Here is an 18,606-nt window from a genome sequence, read left to right as displayed (position 1 = left end):
TCCCACACAGACAACATGACTTGCTTAATTTTACTTCTAACTGCAATGACCTTTTTTATATACCGGGCAATATCTTTAGTTGGTGTTTCTAAATTCCTTACTTTATGACAGTACTTCTAAATTTTCTTGATTCCTTACAGCAGATCATATGATCCGTAGTATCCTCTGCCTCCCTATACAGCACACAAAGCCTATAATTATCACCAATGTTTCTATAATTTCCCTACGGGTAATTAAGCTTGATTATTATAATAAGTATACGTTTAGAAGCTTTGCACCTATCTACTATACAATAGAGTGCCCGCAAACTAATTTTGCGGAGTGAGTAGTTAGGAACCAATAATTATCATTGTATTTGCTTTTAATAACCTAATGTTTTTCTAATATTTATCATCTAATAATCATGGCTATATTTTCTGTCAATCCTTTATTTGAATATGATAAAGGTAAAGACAAGCAGCCAATAACAAATAAAAAAAAGTAGAATGCAGGCAAATACCTAACGTTACTTACTGCTTTAACGATTATTGCTGGAAGTTTGGACTGTATAAATACATATATATATATATATATATATATATATATATATATATATATATATATATATATATATATATATATATATATATACTGCATGTATGCGTGTGTGTGTGTACTGATAATGAAATATAGATACGGTATGATAAGGAAATATGTTTTCGTTAAAAAAATCAAATCATCATACCCAGATAAGTTTACGAGGTGGAAGCTGGAAAATCTAGTGACAAATTACGAAAGCAATTCGTAAAAAAACCCCAAACGAGTCTCTTAGAGACAGCGCACACAAATCTTGATAATTACGGTGTAAAAAATGAATATAATCATTACTATTAAGAAATCGATGAACATATCATTGGATATAAACATTACGAGAAAGAAGAAGAAGAAGGTCTGGACCCTTGGGAACGAAAACACAAACATCATCATGTTCCTCGGCCCTTCTCGCATCTGGTGATCATCAGCGCCATCTATATGGCCAAATGACGAAGCGACCGTCCTCCTGCCAACAAAACAACACTCATTCACTTATACAGAGGGCGAAAGTAAAGTCTCTACAAGACGTGCGCGATTCCTATTCCTTGTCAACCCGCAAAAATGTCCATCAAAGGCGAGAAAGATATTGTCCTGCCCAACAGGATGGTGATGGAAGGGCCCGAACCTGACGACGAGGAGGAGGTGTGCGTTGTATGCTTCAGGGCCGTCGAAATCTATAGCATCGGCGAGTGCGACCATCCTGTATGTTACGAATGTTCGACCAGGATGAGAGTCCTTTGCGGAAGGACAGAGTGTCCTATCTGCAGGAAGGAGATGTCGAAGGTGAATTGGGTTATTTGACGGGAAATTACTTAAGGCAACATGTCATGTACGGCTCGAGTCTAGGTCTAGTCTCAAGTCGAGTCGCAAGCTGTTGGCATGCTTAACCCAAACAGCTATTCTACGGCCTGTTACGTAATCCTTAGTCAGGGGCATTCGTGTTTGTGGAATGACAGATAGTGTATATTAGATAATTTATTTTCTTCTTGATATGCTAGAAATTTGTCCTAGCACTTCTAACCCAGGAAGGACTTCATAGCTCGGCTTCATGTTAGGGAAGCTATTACTTATTAACTTGCTACTTTAGCTATTTGTTGTTGGTTAACCTGTGTTGCAACTGTATTAATTCTAATATCAAAATAATTTTTAGCTTATTGTAGACCATTGACTCGTATTTAGTTTGGCTGCTCTAGAAAGGGTGGTCTTAAGATTTTAACTCGATATGTGGTAGAGGAATGCTGCTTAGGGGTGACAGCTGCATATAGGGTGACCAGGGTATTTGATGGGATTGCCTTATATTCATGACATACCTCATATCAACCCTCACTGCTTTTTTGTCCCATAGTTTTGATATTTGGAAAAAAAATATATACTAGGAAAATTTTGCAAAGTGCAGGGTAAAGTAAAGGTGGCTACTCAAAACTAGCAACACTGCATACACAAAAGACAAAATAACTGAACATTAAAGCACATTTGAAAGAAATTAACTACTAGAAGTGGAAATTGATGATAAATGTTATTAGATAATGTCATGAACAAATTTTGTAAATTGATACTTCAGTTAGGAGTCTACTTAGTTACAATATCAGTTTGATTTTTCATTATTCCACTGTCAAAGATGTGTCTATATATATATATATATATATATATATATATATATATATATATATATATAAATTATATTTTGTATTATATATACATATATATGTGAGTGTGTTATTATATAGGCTATTTATGAAGGTATGTTTGTATGTATAGCATATGTATGTATATATCATCATCATCAGCCATTGATAATCTACTGCAGAACAAAGCTCTCAGGCATATTCTTTCACTTGTTCTGTTTATGACCATTCTATGCCAGTTTATATATGCAGATTTTCTTAGTTTGTCAATCCATCGTCTTCTCTTCCTTCCCCTGCTTCTTTTGCAATTTCTTGGGACGAAGTCTGTTATTTTTAATGTTCGTGTATTGTCTATCATTCTCATTATATGTCCCGCCCCTATCCATTTCTTTTTCTTACGTGTAATTAGAATATTCTCTACTTTAGTTTTCTTTCATATCCATGTTGCTCTTTTTCTATCTCTTAACCCTTTTACCCCCAAAGGACGTACTGGTACGTTTCACAAAAGCCATCCCTTTATCCCCATGGACGTACCGGTACGTCCTTGCAAAAAAATGCTTTAAAATTTTTTTTTTCATATTTTTGATATTTTTTTTTGAGAAAATTCAGGCATTTTCCAAGAGAATGAGACCAACGTGACCTCTCTATGACAAAAATAAGGCTTTTAGAGCAATTAAAAAAAAATATACTGCAAAATGTGCTGGGAAAAAAATAACCCCCTGGGGGTTAAGGGTTGGAAATTTCCAAATAGCCTGGGGGTAAAAGGGTTAACGTTATTCCCATCATTATTCTTTCCATAGCGCCTTGAGGTGTAACTAGCTTATGTTCTAAGGCTTTAATAAGGGTCCACGTTTCTGATGCATAAGTTGATATTGGTAGGACCATTTGTTTAAATACTTTTCTCTTTAGCAAAAGTGGCTTATTACTCTTCATGATATTATTTTGCTCACCAAATGTTCTCCATCCCATGCTTATCCTTTTTTTAATTTCGGTCTCATGTCCTGGGGAAACACTTACTGTCAGTCTTAGGTACATATATTCAATAACAATTTATAGAGGTTCATCCATAATGCTTGCCTGTTATGTCTGCATTTTCATTGAACATTATTTTAGTTTTCCTCTTTCATTTTCATTCCTACATATCTGCCTTTATTCAAATATTCCTTGTTCCAGTACTAGATACATACCATACGCTCTTTACATAGGAGTATTATTTTGCCGCTAGCTGAAAACCAGCTGTCAAGATTTTGCTAGGTGTAACCACCCTCCGCTAGTTAGCGGTAGCGGTGGTAACCCACCACCCTACTCACACCAGCACTAGTAAACACCGTCACTTTATTTCTGCACGGTGGAGTGCAGACGTGTCTGACTCCTCCGCTGAATCTAAAATAAAGATTCCATTTTAAGAACAACTGGCCTAAAAATGGGTGTCGGAGATCTCCGCCGAAGGGGAGTCATTCCGATGAAGCTGTTCATCTTTTGTGACCTTCCTTTGGGGCCCACAGGTTCTCCGTGCTAGGAAAGGTTATAAGAGGTCTTGGGGTTGGGCACGCGAAGGGACCAGACATCCTTCGTATGGATTGAATTATTGCCCCGAGGCTCAGAACATCAACTGAAGTGTCTTGAGCCCCTTCAACCATTTTGGCTTCAGCTTCTGGTCTCAACCCGGCGTTTGCTCCATTTCGGCGGCTGGGCGTGAGCAGTTTCGGACGAATACTCTTCAAAGTTATTTGTTGGAGGATTCCTTTGGGGACTAACCCAGGTTTTAGCTTCGGCTATGTCCTAAAGGTTGTTCACAGAATCAATCTTTTGGCTGGATTCCCCCAGCTGAAGGAGAGACGAAGTGAGGTGTCTGGAGGTCTGCCTCCAGGTGTTGGGCAACCTTTCCTTCCGAGGGAGGGTAGTTCTTCACCAGGTGTTGGGCAATCTCCCCTTTTAAGGGAAAGGTTCTGTTCTGCAGGCTTCTCGCCAATAAGAAGTTTTGTCTTTATGGGCATAAGGAGTTGATTGTCTCTAACACCCGCGGAGAGACTGCTTTCTCCTTAGTGGACTTCCCCCCCCTAGGGATTCCTCTGTAGGTCATTGGATTTGTCTATGCCATGCTCTAGCTTAGCAGAGCGCAGCTTTTTGGAGCTGGGCGAGGATGGTGGGAGGCAATGACCTGCAATTCCTCTTGCGAGCTTGCCCCTCCTTACAAACCATTACACCATGCAATTGGCCTCCCCCACTTCTCCGAATGCAGCGACCCGGACTCCTCCATAGTGGATACTCCTCCGTTCGGATGTTAATGTTACTTGCTCCCAGCAAGTGCGTCTGAGGGAAGGCTGATTGCAACTTTGTTCTTGCTCCTCCTTGCTGACAGCTCTGCAGCAGGCAGAGGGAGTTTCTAGTCTGAAGCATGTTCCTGTGCGTTTTGGGGAACGCCTTTCCTTTCGGCAGGTTAGGTTGATCTGCATGATTTTTTTTCTTTGTCTAATTAATTTTGAATGAAATTGTTTTAATTTAACTTTCTACTGCACTAATGACGCCGCACTCCTCCTTTCTGCGATGGCAACCAGCAGAGGGAGTGCATAGTCCAAAGTATGCTCCTTTCCCTGTCGGGGAACTCCTTTCCCATCAACGGATTAGGTTCTCCCCGAGTGGTCTTTTGTCAGCTAATTGATTTGAATAAACTTGTTTCAAGTTAACTTTTTCTGCAGCGCTATGACGCTGCACTCCTTCGTTTGGCAATGGCAGCCGGTGGGTGGAATGTACAGTTTTTAGCATGTCCCTGTAGCTCTCGGGTGGATACTTTTCCTGTCCGCGGGTCAGGTTATTGTCCCTAGGTTTTTTTCCTCAGCACGGTGAAGGTCAAGAGGAGGATCACTAAAAATACCATTTCTGCTTGGATTCGCAGTCATAGATTTGGGATTGAATTCCGATCCTCCTCCGACTAGACGAACCAGAGCTCATGATGTTAGAGGCACAAGTACGTCCTTAGTGTTCAAGAGAACCTACTCTATGTCACAGGTTTTACAAGTAGGTGTGTGGAAGTGTTAAACTACCTTCACCGCCCACTACCTGCAAGACGTGACCCACAGGAACATGGAGACGTTCTCCATTGGCCCTATGATGGCTGCACAACAAGTGGTTCAAATACCTCAGGCTCCTTGATGGATAAGTAGCAGATGGTTGAAGGCATGAATGTTAAGAATGACTGTCTCTTTCTTTCATATTCCACCCTCTTGAGGAACAGCACCTACAGTCTTCTGCAAGCTGGCTTCACCTATCTGCAAGTAAAACCATTCCCCCTTGTGTAACCAGGTATAGAAATGATACTTTTTGCGTCCCCATACCCCCTTGGGAGGTGTGATTGGGTATATCTATTGATTGATTCAAGTTGCCTATGTTTCTGTGAATTCTTACCTAGACTAGTCATGTTGCTAGTATCTTACAATCACATCGATTGCTCAGGCTTCTAACCGTGCATTGCATGAAATATAGCGAGGTGTCAGGGTTTTTCTGTTTTATGTGCAATGTACGTGAAAAACCCCTGGTAAAAAACCAGCTAGTTGGATCGGACTTCTACCCTCCTAACAAAGAGTGAAAGGGTTTGTATTTAGTGTCGAAACAAATAATAATTGTTCCGTAACCGAAATACAAACCACGCTATTTACATGGGGTATTACTTTCGGCGTAGCTGAAATGGCGAGCCATTAGATTTTTAACGAGGGTTTACTACCCTCTTGCTAGCTAGCGAGGGGGTAGGGGAGAGGTAGCTAGCTACCCCTCCCCCCTCACACACCGGTGAACTGATTCACTTCGCTTTTGGCTCGGACGGTGGGCAGACGTCTCTGTCCCGTCCTCGCATGGCAGCCATTAATGTTTTGTCTTTATTCAATTACTTACTTTTCTTATACTTAATATATATGTAAACATTCTTATGTTTATGTATATATTTGAGTATAGAATTACAGTAAGTTTCCTTTTCAGTGTTTGTGCTGTGTGTGTAGTGTACGACAACTTCTCCGTGTGGTTCCAGGCTCCCACAGTGACATTTCATGGGTCGCGATCTCTCCCTTGGTCCTTTGGTCCTCCCTTCGGCGGGCGCCGTGGGGAATCGTCATCGCTGGACTTTTTTTTTTTTTTTATTCTGTTTTCCCCGCTGTTCCTCCTTCCCTACGGGGAACTTGGACTATCAGCGTAGGGAACATGGGAGTTTAGTTTGACTACGGTCTCCCTCTCTCTCTCTTGAGGTCGTTCACCCTTTTATTACTACTATGTATTACGGTAGCTTCCTTCCCGTTGCGGGTTGAGTTGCTTCTCCGTTTATTTGGTCTCAATTATTTTAATGAAATCTAATTGTATTTGTTAACTTTTCAGCCTCTGTGTAGAACGCTTCCCTTCGGGGTTCATTTGTTCTTCTATTAGTGTACATTCTTAGATGAATTACATAATTATAATTGTTACAATTGTTATAATTCTGTTTTTATTACAGTTCTCCACCTCCCCCCCTTCCCGTGAGTGTCAGTGTTTGAGGAGGGCGCATTCCTGGTGCATAATTCTTATGTTCTTTTCCCTCGGGGTTCCTCTTCGGAGTTCCCCTGGGGGAATGATTATATGTTAACTAATTATTTATTTTATTTTCACAGTTAACTATCTAGTTTTTCGTTTGCCTAATGTGCCAACGAAGCAGAGCTGTCCTGTTTGGGCCTGGGGAGTCTGCTGTTGCCGCCTCCTCTCTAGGACTAGGTCATGGGCGTGTTCCCTTCTCCCAGAAGTTCTCCCGTGACAACTGTCAGCTCCTTAGTTCATTTAGAACGCTCAGGAGGTTCGCCTCCATGGGTGGGTAACTTCCCTTCCGAGGGAGGTTCCCTTCCCAGGTATTAGTTTTTTCCCCTTCAGGGGGGGGGAACTTCTCTTACCTTAATAATTCCTGGTAGGTTTTTTCCTGGTCCTCGGGCGGTTATGCTCTTGGTGCTGAGCGACCGCTTTTGTAACCATGCTCAAGGGGCTGAGCGGTTGCAAGGCCGGACCATGGAATTTGTGCGATTATGCTCTTGGTGCTGAGCGGTCGCACTTGCAGCTACGCTCAAGGGGCTGAGCAGCTGCAGGGACTCCTCTTGGAGGACTCCCCTGCTGTTGTTGCTGAAGGCTCAGTTCCCCCCTCCGAACATCCTTCGAGGGGGCAGCTGAGTCCAACGGTCTCTCCTGCGAGTGTCTCTCCCCCTCGGGGGAGTTCATTAACAGAGACTCCTCTTCGGAAGACTGATGATGGTGCTCCTGTCCGTGGTCGTCTTCATCTTCAGCCGCAGAGGATCCTCCTCGACGAGAACAGACCGTTGCAGCTGCTTCGCTAGACCTTTCGGCAGATCCTTCGCGATCTCCGACACCTGCCAGACCTTCTTGTCTTCCATCTCCGTTCCTGGACGCAGATGCGCTGTGGGCGCCACTCCACCCCGTTTTCCAACGGGCACCGGTCCCTTCGGGGCAAAGGGCTTATCTCACAATGTGAGTAAGTCCCTTTAGTGCCAGGTTTTTACCTGTGCAACCTCGTTCTCCTACGCGCTCGTGCGCAGTTGTTCGCAAATACTCTCCTGCTGTGGACCAGTCTTCTGCTGAATCAACACTCCAGCAATCTCCTGTAGCTGAGTCTCGCCGTAGATCTGATCGCCAACGCTTCTGGGACATTCTGTGCGGCTACGCACCTTGTGCACCAACGGTCTCCTGAACGCCCACGATCGCCTGCTCGCCAGCGCACATCTGCGCTCCCTTTCCTGATGTGCGCAATGCGCGCCAACGTTCGCCCACGCGCCCACGATCTCCGGATCTGGGCGCAGGCAAGGAGTTTATTCCTTCGCCTTCTCGCCGATGATCTCTCTGGTTCTGCACCCTCGCTGATATCTTCTGGCCACGCAACTACGCTCCTACGATCTCCCGGTTCCTTCCTCGTCGCGCGCAGTTCAAGAAGTTCCTACGCTAGCGCACAAGTTCTTCTGGACTCGCTGCGCCCTTCTGGAGTTTCGCGCCAAGCGCGCCCATGCGCGGTTCCAGTGCTCACACGCTTGCCAACGCGCCAGCACGCTTCCACATCACACCGCGCCGCCCAGGAGGCACCTTAGCTAGCGCACGGGCACTCACAGGCACCCCTGGGCTCTCCTTGCGTGCCAGCGATCTCCTAAGCGCCTGCGCGCAAGCGTTTTCAACGCGCCAACGCTTCAATCGTCGTAGGTTCCTACGCGCCCACGTGTTACCTCTCCTGTACGCGATCGGTCGTTATGCGCCACTGTTCACCAACGCGCCTTCGCCTGCCTACGAGCCATCGCTCGCTTACGCGCCCACCCGCCTGCGCACATGCGCACCTATGTTCGCCCACGCGTGAACCAACGATTTTCCATCGCGCTAGCGCGATTTCGTCCGCGATTCCCATCGGGTTTCGCAACACGGGCAACCTGCCGAGCCTTCTGGAGCCCGTACTTCCAGATCATTGTCGGCACGATCTCTCACCTGTAGACGCAAAGCAGCACACGTGCAGGAGCAGGAAGAAGCTTCAGAGAGGTCTGGGCAACATTCTTCTCCTTCTTTTCAGGCATGCCCCATCATCTGTACTCCTCAGGATCACCTGATCCCCTTCCCTCCTGCGGGTCGCTGACACTGCGTCTGTCAGCCGTAAGCAGAGGAGGTACTTCAAGATTATGGGGAAGCCTGGTTTAGCTCTGCCTCTCCACCATTCCGTGGAAGGGATTCCAGGGGAATTTCTCTCGAGAAATTCTCCGCTCGGCAGGGGACTTTCTCGGCTTCGGAGATCTTGAGCCAGATGAAGGCCGCAGAGTGTGCCATGCAGGCCACTTCGTGGCTGGTCGTCTGGCTTGGATTTCCGGGCATCCTGTTGTTATCCGAGGACTTGTCCAAGGGGAACACCAGGAAGACCATGGAAACTTTCCTCCTCTCGGGCACGAACACCATCGTTTTCCGGCTCACCAAGTTTCGAACTTGTGGGCAAACTCGATGTTGGAGCATTGAGATCCAGTGACCGAGAGGTTCTTCTCGAACGTCTCAACCGTAGATGTCGGCAATTTCAGACACTCTTCTATCCTTGAAAAGAGCTTGTTTGAGCCCACGGACGTGGTACGGTCAGCTGAGAGATAGAGGAAATCGGATCTCGATTCGCCCCCTCCAAAGGTGCTTACATCCGGACCCTACAAGCCTCCAGCGCCTCAACAACAACAGCCGCGTCGGCCTAGGACATTGGAGCCGGCTCCGACGGCAAAGACAAGGTGTCTAAACAGCAGCCCCCTCCTGCCAGGAACAAGAAAAACACGAAGTCCTCCTGGGGAGGCAATAATCTTACACGATCTCCGTGATCAGCCAAGGATATCGCGTCCCGTTCATAACATCTCTACCTCTCCTGACAGCGAATCCAGTGCGCTGAGCCCCTATGCCATGGGATTGGCAAAGGGGCTAGCCCTTCGGGCAGAATTCGAGACCATACTCTAGAAGGTGCTCTCCATAAGGTCGTCGACGGCTCCCCCCGGCTTCTTCAGTCGACTTTTTCTTGTAAAGAAGGCTCCTGAAGGCTGGAGACCCGTCATCAGCTCTGAACAAGTTTGTCGAACAAATTTCGTTCAGCGTGGAACAGCAGAGTCGTTCAGACTTGCAGTGAGACCACGAGTCTTCAGGTGCACACTGGATCTGAAGGACGGGTACTTTCAGATCCCAATCCATCCGTCTTCCAGGAAGTACTTGAAATTCAGCCTAGACAACAAGGGCTACCAGTTCAAGGTGCTGTGTTTCGATCTCTCCACAGCACTGCAGGTGTTCACCCTGATATCTTCGTGGCCGCACAGGATCGGCATCCTTCCCCTTCGCTATCTGGATGACTGGCTAACCCCGGCAATCTCAGAATCGACCCTTCTTCGACACCGAGGCAAGCCTCTGGGACTTTGCCAAGATCTAGGGATCATGGTAATCTCGAGAAGTCTTCTCTGCTTCCATCCCAACAACTGGGATATTTTAGGCATGATGTTAGATACCAATCTCCACAAGCCTTCCCATCAGTCGACAGGATACCAAGGCTGAAGAGAGGCGCAGAACCTTTCCTCAGACGAAGAGAGCTTCCAACCCAATCTTGGTTACGTCACCTTGGTCACCTTTTTCCTCCCTGACCCGTCTAGTTCCAAACTGCCACCTCAGGATGAGATCCCTGCAACGGCGGCTCTAGTCCCGGTGGAACCAAGGCAACGATTCCCCGAACACTCTGGTCCCTTGGGACCTGCGGAACGAATGGACCCGCAGTGGTGGTTGTCCTACGGGAACCTTTGAAGGGAGTGTATTTTCGCGTCCTTCCCCCCGCATTTGATGCTGTTCTCGGACGCGTCAAAAGAGGGGGGGGGGGCACGTTCTGAACTAAAGGATCTCAGGCCTATGATCAGAATCAGTAAGGTACCTCCACTTCAATCTGCTAGGAGTGAAGGCCGTATATCTAGCCCTTCAACAGTTCCAACAACCCTGGCGGATCACTCCGTGAGCGACAACACCACCGTAGTGGCTTATTTCAGCAAGCAGAGAGGTACCTTTCATAACAGCTTTCCCATCTTGCAGTAGAGATACTGAGATGAACCGTTTCCACTCAATACCACTATCGGCTCGCTTCATTCCGGGCAAAGGAATGTGCTCTCCGCAGTCTGAGCAGAGCCTCGCAGATAGTGAGTGCCGAGTTGTCTTGGGGACCCCTAGTAGCCAACAAAGTCCTGACTTTGTGGTCCTGTTCGCGACAGCCTTCAACTTCAAGCTGCCGCTGTACAGTACTGTACCACTTCCCCAAGGTACTCTGGCAAGATGCCTTCCTACAACGGTGGGACAACATCGACGTCTACGCCTTCCCACCGTTCTGTCTGGTGAGAAGAGTGCTCAGCAAGACCAGATTATCGGTCAACCTGTCGATGACTCTGATAGCTCCGCTACGGCATCATGCAGAGTGGTTCCCGGACCTTCTGCATCCCCTGACGGGTCTCCCGAGAGAGCTTCCCCCACGACACGAGCTACTCGAGCAACCACACTGCAACATCTGCCACAGAGCCGTAGCATCGCTTCGGCTTCATGCCTGGAGACTATCCAGCATTCCCTCACTGAAGAGGAGTTCCACAGCAAGTTGCGGAGCGGATGTCTCGACACCTGCGAAAGTCATCCGCAGGGGTCTACCGGGCCAAGTGGAGAGTCTTCTGTGGTTGGTGTCGTGGGAGAGGTATCTCTCTCCTTGATGCCACTATTCCAGCAATAGCGGAATTATTGTATACCTGCGGGAGGGAATGCGCCTTTCGCTCTCGGCGGTGAAAACCTATTGCTCAGCCTTAGACTGGCCTGCAGGCTGAAAGAATAGACATTCCCTCCTCGCTGGATCTTTCTTCGCTCATTCGAAGCTACGAACTTACCTGCCCCCAGTCGGAAGTGAGACCTCCTCCATGGAACATGGTTCGGGCTCTTAGGGCTCTCAAGAGACCTCCTTGCGAACCATTACGCCAGTCTTCTGATCGTCACCTGACTTGGAAGACGGTGCTCCTGCTCTCTCTGGCCTCGGCCAAGCGTGCCAGCGAACTTCATGGTCTCGTACGTCGTCGCCCATTCAAGAGGAGAGGGGGAGGTAACGTTCAGGTTCGTCCCTGAGCTGGTCACTAATCTCAAAATCTTGGAGCCCGGACCCTCGGTTCGACTCCTTCAAGATTTTGATTCTCCGTTCTGTAACAGATGACCTAGACCTTCTCCTACTATGCCCAGTAAGGAGTCGGAGGTGTTATCTTAAGAACAGCTGGAGTTCGTCCTCACGTGCAACCCCTGTTTGGGAGCACAGGAAGGACGGAGAGAAGGGTCACCAAGAATACCTTTTCAGCCTGGGTTCGTAGGGTCGTCCATCACGCCCTGAATCCAGACCTTCCTCTGTCACGTCGCCTTAGGGCACTCGACGCCAGAGGCATCGCAACGTCCCTGGCCTTCAAGAGTAACTACTCTGTGACGCAGGTGCTACAAGCTGGAGTCTGGAGGCGTCAAATGACCTTCACACCCCACTACCTGCAGGATGTGACCCACAGGAGCTTCGATACGTTTTCTATCGGCCCTGTGGTGGCTACACAACAGCTGGTCTAATCCTCAGGCTCCTTAATGGACAGGTAGCAGAAGGTTGAGGGCATTGTTACCCGGTTTTAGTCTGCATGAATGAAAGAAGTTTTTCCGGCCCTTACTTCTTTCTTCATCCTCCCCTCTCTTAGGGAAAGCAGCATCCTCGGTTCTCTGCATAGCTGACCTCAAACCTCTGCAGGTATACCATGTTTCCTTGTGTTCCTAGTATTAAGGTAATACTGTCACGTCCCCCATACCCTGACGAGGTGGTATTGGGAACGTCCTAGCCTAGAATTCCGTCTAAGGGATTTCAGGTCAACTCCCTAGGACAAGTCACACTTCATCCCTCCACACACAAGCTTATGTAGGCCGCGCGTACTTGCGAGGTGCAGGGACTCTTTTTCTCGAAGTGCTGCTCACTCGGATTCTGAGTCCCCGGGCAAAGCCAAAGCCAAAGCCAGTAAGGCTGGGACTTCACCCTTCCTAAGGGGTAAGTCACCCCATGTAAATAGCATGGTTTGTATTTCTGTTACGGAACAAATGACAAATTCAGAGATAATTTGTATTTTTCCTAACCATACAAACCTTAGCTATTTACACATATTTGCCCACCAGCCCTGTCCCCCAAGGCAAGTCCTACCTCTAAGCGAAGTGAATCAGTTCACCGGTGTGTGAGGGGGGAGGGGTAGCTAGCTACCTCTCCCCTACCCCCTCGCCAGCTAGCGAGAGGGTAGTTAACCCTCGTTAAAAATCTAATGGCTCGCCATTTCAGCTACGCCGAAAGTAATACCCCATGTAAGTAGCTAAGGTTTGTATGGTTAGGAAAAATACAAATTATCTCTGAATTTGTCATATTTGAAACCAATTTGTATTTGTTCCGTCTCAAACAAATCTTATGCTATTTAATAAGGATTATCTTTCGGCTAAGCTGGAATGCTAGCCATTAACACTTTATTGCGAAGTGGCAACTACTAGTTAATGGGAGGGTGGAGAGGAGTAGCTGGGGCCTTGCCGGCTACCCTACTAACTCACACATCAGTGAGATTACGCCACTTTTTTGGCTTTGGAGAGAACGGATGTGTCTGCTCTCTGCTCCCGCAAAAAATTTGGCCATACAGACCATTGCTTTCAATTTTTTCTCTTTTTCAGGTGTGATTGTTCTCCTTGATGTTCCTTATGCGCACGTGTCCACAGACTGAAGGGCGCACTTGCGGCATCTTTATGTCCTCGGTCGAGATCGACCCCCACTCTTTGTGTAATTGTTTTGTTATTCACCAGTCGTCTTATATAGCAGATATGACCTAGATTCATTTATATTTGGCCCAATTTTCGACTTTGTCTTATCTGTTGGTCGTCTTATGTGTTGAAGTATATGGTATGTTTCTGCTTTTGTAATACTGTATATAACTAGATTGTTTCTAAGAATATATGCTTTAATACACTAGCAATTTTTTTTCTCTGAATCTGACTTTCTGAAATGAGTGTGTCTTATAGGCCGTCAAATACATACGGTACTTCCAGATCCCAATCCATCCGTCTTCATGGAAGTATCTCTGGATCATACACAAGATCAGGCAATACCAGTTCAAAGTACTGTACTTCGGCCTTTCGACCGCACCTCAGGACTTCACGAGTGTGTTTGCCCTAGTGTCATCCTGGGCTTACAGAATCGCCATTGTCTCCTTTAATTCCATGACAATTGGCTGATTCTAGTTTTGTCAGGACCTGGGAATCGTGATAAATTTCAAGAAGTCGTTACTGCTTCCCTCTCAAAGACATGTATACTTGGGTATGATAATAGACACCAAACTTCTGAAAGTTTTTCCAACAGATGACAGTGTACACAGGCTGAGGGAGGTGGCAAGCCCCTTCTTCAGACGAGAAGAGCTTCCAGCCCAACATTGGTTGTGTCTCCTAGGTCACATAGCATCCCTGGTCCGTCTAGTTCCCATCGTTCACCTTAGGATTCGATCTTTCCAGTGACGACTGAAATCCAGGTGGAGCCAGCATACTGGCTCCCCAGATACTCTAGTTCCCATGGGACAGGAGGAGAGGATAGATCTGTGGTGGGTGACAGGAGAGACCCCCTGTTGAGGGATAGACCTCCTTTCCCTCCCCTGAAATTGATGCTCTATTTAGATGCATCAAAAGAATGTTGGGGGGCCCACATGCTGCACCACATGTCCTCCGGGCTATGGTCCGAGTCTGAAAGGTAATAGCACATGAATCTCTTAGAGATGGGAGCAGCCTTTCTAGCTTTACAACTACTCCTGGCAGGTCACTCTGTGGTGCTGATGAGTGACAACACCACAGTGGTGGTATACATAAACAAACAAGGCGTTACCTTTTTGCAGCCTCTATGCCATCTATCAGTAGAGATGTTGAGATCGACCGAAGAACATTCAGTGTCCCTATCAGCTCACTTCATTCCGGGCAAGAGGAATGTGCTCGCAGACAATCTGAGCGGAGCAACTCAGATAACGGGTTCCAAATGATCTTTGAATCATCTGATAGCCAACAAAGTCCTGACTTTGTGGGGTTCCCCGACTGTTGACATGTTCGCGACGTTCAGGCTCCCGCTTTACTGCTCCCCAGTCCAGGACCCTCAGGCTCTTCGGCAAGATGCATTCCAACAATGGTGGGACAACATCAGCGTGTACACCTTTCCCCCCCATTCTGTCTGATGAGAAGGGTGCTCAACAAGACCAGAGCATCCAACAACGTACTCATGACGCTCGTAGCTCCGCTATAGCATCACGCAGAATGGTTCCCTGACCTTCCGCAGCTCCTGATAGAGCTTCCGGGAGAACTCCCTTTATGACAAGATCTACTCAGACAACTTCTTCTTCTTCGTCTGTATCTTTTCCCACTTCTATGTGGGGTCGATGTTTCTGGCCAGCTTTCTCCATCTACCTCTGTCCCACATTTCATCACCGGTTAATCCCTTTGATCGAAGGTCATCCTTGATACAGTCCATCCACCTTCGCTCAGGTTTCCCTCTCCTTCTTGTTCCTTGTACCTCCATTTCCATCACTCTCTTCCCAATATACTGTTCATCTCTTCTCATGACATGGCCATACCACCTCTGTCTACTTTCTTGGATCTTATCTGATAATTCTCTAACTCCTGTGGTACCCCTAATTACCTCATTCCATATCTTATCTCTTCTTGTTACCCCAGACATCCATCTCAACATTCTCATCTCTGCCACATCCAGTTTCGTCTCTTCTGTCATCTTTATTGCCCACGTCTCCGCTCCATAAATCATTGCCAGTCTCACAACTGTCCTGTGTACTTTACCTTTCAACTTAACCCCTATTTGTTCCGACAAGAGATACTTACCTTGAACTACTTTCATAGGAGGACTGGTATAAAACCATTCCACTCTAACCAAAATGATTCAATCCCCCCCCCCCATAATGCCTGGCCGAGTCCGGCCGCCATTTTGACTCTGACCTCGTGTTCCCTTGTTTTTTCGGTGTCCTTTCTTTCCCGTGTGTGTCTGTATCATTGCCCTATGATGGAGGCTCATCGTTGTTGCCTTGGGCCTTCTGCGGAGAAAGCGCGTGGCGCTTTCTTATCCTAGGAAGATGTTGACCCGCATACTCTTTGTTCCACGTGTCGTGGACACAGGTGCGCGAAGGGTGCTACTTGCCCTGAATGCGTCGTTTGGCCTGACTGGCAATGGAAGTTAGTTGGGATGAAGAAGGCGGCCAAGAAGGAGAAACGTACTAAGTCGAGGGAAACATCGGTAGAGTCGTCCTCTGCCAAGACGAATCCGGTACAGGTGAAGTCCCCAAGGTCATCCCCTGTCCCCGTCCATGGCGGGGACGTTGGTGAGTCTGTTGCCGGACCTCAGCTGATTGTTGAGCCCGTTGTTTCGTCGGGTAAGGCCCCTTTGGTGGATCCCTTGTTATTGTGTTTGTGGTGGAGCTTGCGCCTTGTGGGTACCCCCTCCTTGGAAGAGTTTGTAGCTCAAACTCGTGGTGCGGAGGTGCCCCCCTTGGTAGCGGTTCCGGCCGTAACCCCGGTAACCGAACTGTCTTCTCTGTGTGTCGTTCCAGGTCCGTCATCGGGATCGTGTAATCCATATCGTGGGCGTTGTGTGACGGTCTCTTCCGATGTTGTTCCGCCGCCCTGGTCGGCCGTGCCAATTCCCCCGGGTAGTTAGCCGAGAAACGATGAGCAGCCTTGGGACGAAAGAGACCTCGGAGTGCGATGTACGCACCCGCCCCGAACCGTCTCCCTCGGTTGGGTCGGCAACTCCGTGGTGGGGAAGACCGGGTCAATGACCCCCGTGTGATGACAAGCCTCACTAAAAGAAGAGAACCGAGCGTTCTCATTCCTCCGACGGAGACCGATCTTCGGACGGGACCTCCTTGGAGAGTTCCTCCTCCCGCGTAAGAAGGCGTAGTGGGCGCAAGAGGAACCGTTTGCGGTCTTCCTCGAGGTACTCTAGAAATATTCTAGGTCATCCCGGAGGCGGCACAGGTGCCGCTGGAGCAGCAGCAGGAGGAACAGGCGGCATCGCAGACATGGCAGTTCCCATTCACCAAGGAGGTCCGATAAGGGTCCCCCCCATTCTCGCTGCAGAAGGGGCTGCCCGTGGGACGGGGGTCCCCGAGAGGAGAGCGGGGCCCGTGGTCTACTCCCGGGGCTCTCCGGCCTGTTCATCGACTGCCCGCCCAGCGGCAGGCTCCGCGCGGCCAAGAATGGGTAGGGGTCCCCCAGTGACCCCGCAGAGAGAACTTGGAGGTGGGAGCTCCCAGCTCCCCAGGCATGGTGAGGCCCCATTCAAGTGAGGTGGGCAGGCCCATGATCTCCCCGTTTGGGTGGAGCCCTCGACTACCCCCGCAGGTTTGACGAGTGAGCCTCACCGTCCACCGCAGTAGGGGCTGCCTGTGGGATGGGGGTCCCCGAGAGGAGAGATGAGTGCATGGTCGACTCCCGGGGGCTCTCTGGCCGGTCCATCGACCTCCCGTCCAGCGGCAGGCCCCGTGATGCTGAAAGTGGGTAAGGGTCCCCCAGTGACCCCGCAGCCGGAACCTAGGGGTGTGAGCTCCCCAGGTCTGGTGAGGCCCTGTTCGATAGAGGCGGGCAAGCCCATGACGGCTCCCGGCCCCCCAGAGGCTCTCCTTTATACGGGTCGCCCCGCTTGAGTGGAGCCCTCGGCTACCCCTGCAGGTTCGACGGGGATCTGGTGTTGCCGGACACAACACCGGAGGAAACATCAATGTTTGGGAGGGTCCTAGCCTGGATCTGGGACCTGAACAACCTGAGTGAGGCGGAAGAGCCCAGGGATCTGGACTTCGCCATGGCGGTGGACAGGGCCCTGGGGACGGTGCCTAAGGAGGCCAGTCCTTCTCATTACAGGAGACCCTGTCGATGGAAACCTCCGCTTGGTCCCTGTCCCACTCCATGTCCTGGTTGGACTTGTGGTCTGCGGCAGTGGTCACTTAACGCACCAGCCATGGTCTCTCCAACAAAGCAGGCCTGAACCTCTTCCGAGAGCTTCTCCGGCCCGGGACCAAAGCCATTAAGTTGACTCAAGGATCCTAGACAGAGACCCTAGGTTGCTTAAGAACTCCCCAGTGGAAGGGGAAGGTCTATATCTAGAGAACCTGGTGGAGCTGACGACGGAGAGACTCTTGAAGGAAGGTAGGTCCTGGGACTCCTCCCACCAGCCCTCCGTCAAGGCGCCTCAAGGATTCTCTGGTCCCTTCAAGTCCAGGTCCTCTTCCTCCAGGAGAGCCAGAAGAGACCGGGTCCCTGGGAGGAAGTAGGGCGAGAGGCCCCCCCTCCTTCCACTATCCCCACCACTGGTGGATGGATGCCTCCAGAACATTGGCAAAGTTGGGAGAATTCCAGAACAGACCCATGGACAGGTTGTGTTCTGAAGGAAGTCTACTGGGTCCCCTTCCTGGACAAGACTAATTCACCACCCTATGCTTCGGCCTATCCACGGCCCCTCAGATTTTCACAAGAGTATTCTCCCTGGTGTCGGAGTGGGCTCACAAACGCAACTTCCGACTCCTGCGTTACCTAGACGATTGGTTGCTGCTTTCAGTGTCAGAGGAACTCTTGGAGCAGCAACGGGACGTTCTGTTGGCCTTCTGCGGGGAGCTGGGTATCGTGGTAAATATGGAGAAATTCCAGCTGACACCAGTAAGAAGGACTGTATACTTGGGGATGGAGCTGGACATAACCTTGGAGAGGAGCGCATCAGGAACCTCGGGGAGATTTCCAGGCCATTCCTCCAGGGCCTCCCTATGAGGGCCAAGGACTGGCAGAGGCTACGGGGTCACCTGGTCTCCCT

The 18,606-nt window shown here is 48.8% G+C and overlaps 1 protein-coding gene across 1 annotated transcript in view; it reads left to right on the top strand.

The window, feature by feature from the left end:
• The first annotated feature begins 1,001 nt into the window (after window positions 1–1,001).
• The window catches only part of LOC137648670 (E3 ubiquitin-protein ligase ZNF598), a 99,566-nt gene continuing 81,961 nt past the window's right edge, over window positions 1,002–18,606 (top strand). The window contains exon 1 of the mRNA XM_068381678.1: window positions 1,002–1,356. Coding sequence (XP_068237779.1) covers window positions 1,135–1,356 — 222 coding nt within the window. The 5' untranslated portion in view covers window positions 1,002–1,134. The remainder of the gene's footprint in view (window positions 1,357–18,606) is intronic.

The sequence above is a fragment of the Palaemon carinicauda genome, chromosome 10 (assembly GCF_036898095.1).
Source record: "Palaemon carinicauda isolate YSFRI2023 chromosome 10, ASM3689809v2, whole genome shotgun sequence".
NCBI classification, from domain to species: Eukaryota; Metazoa; Arthropoda; class Malacostraca; order Decapoda; family Palaemonidae; genus Palaemon; species Palaemon carinicauda.
The sequence above is the reverse complement of the archived record's forward strand: the minus strand, read 5'-3'. Positions and strand labels throughout refer to the sequence as shown.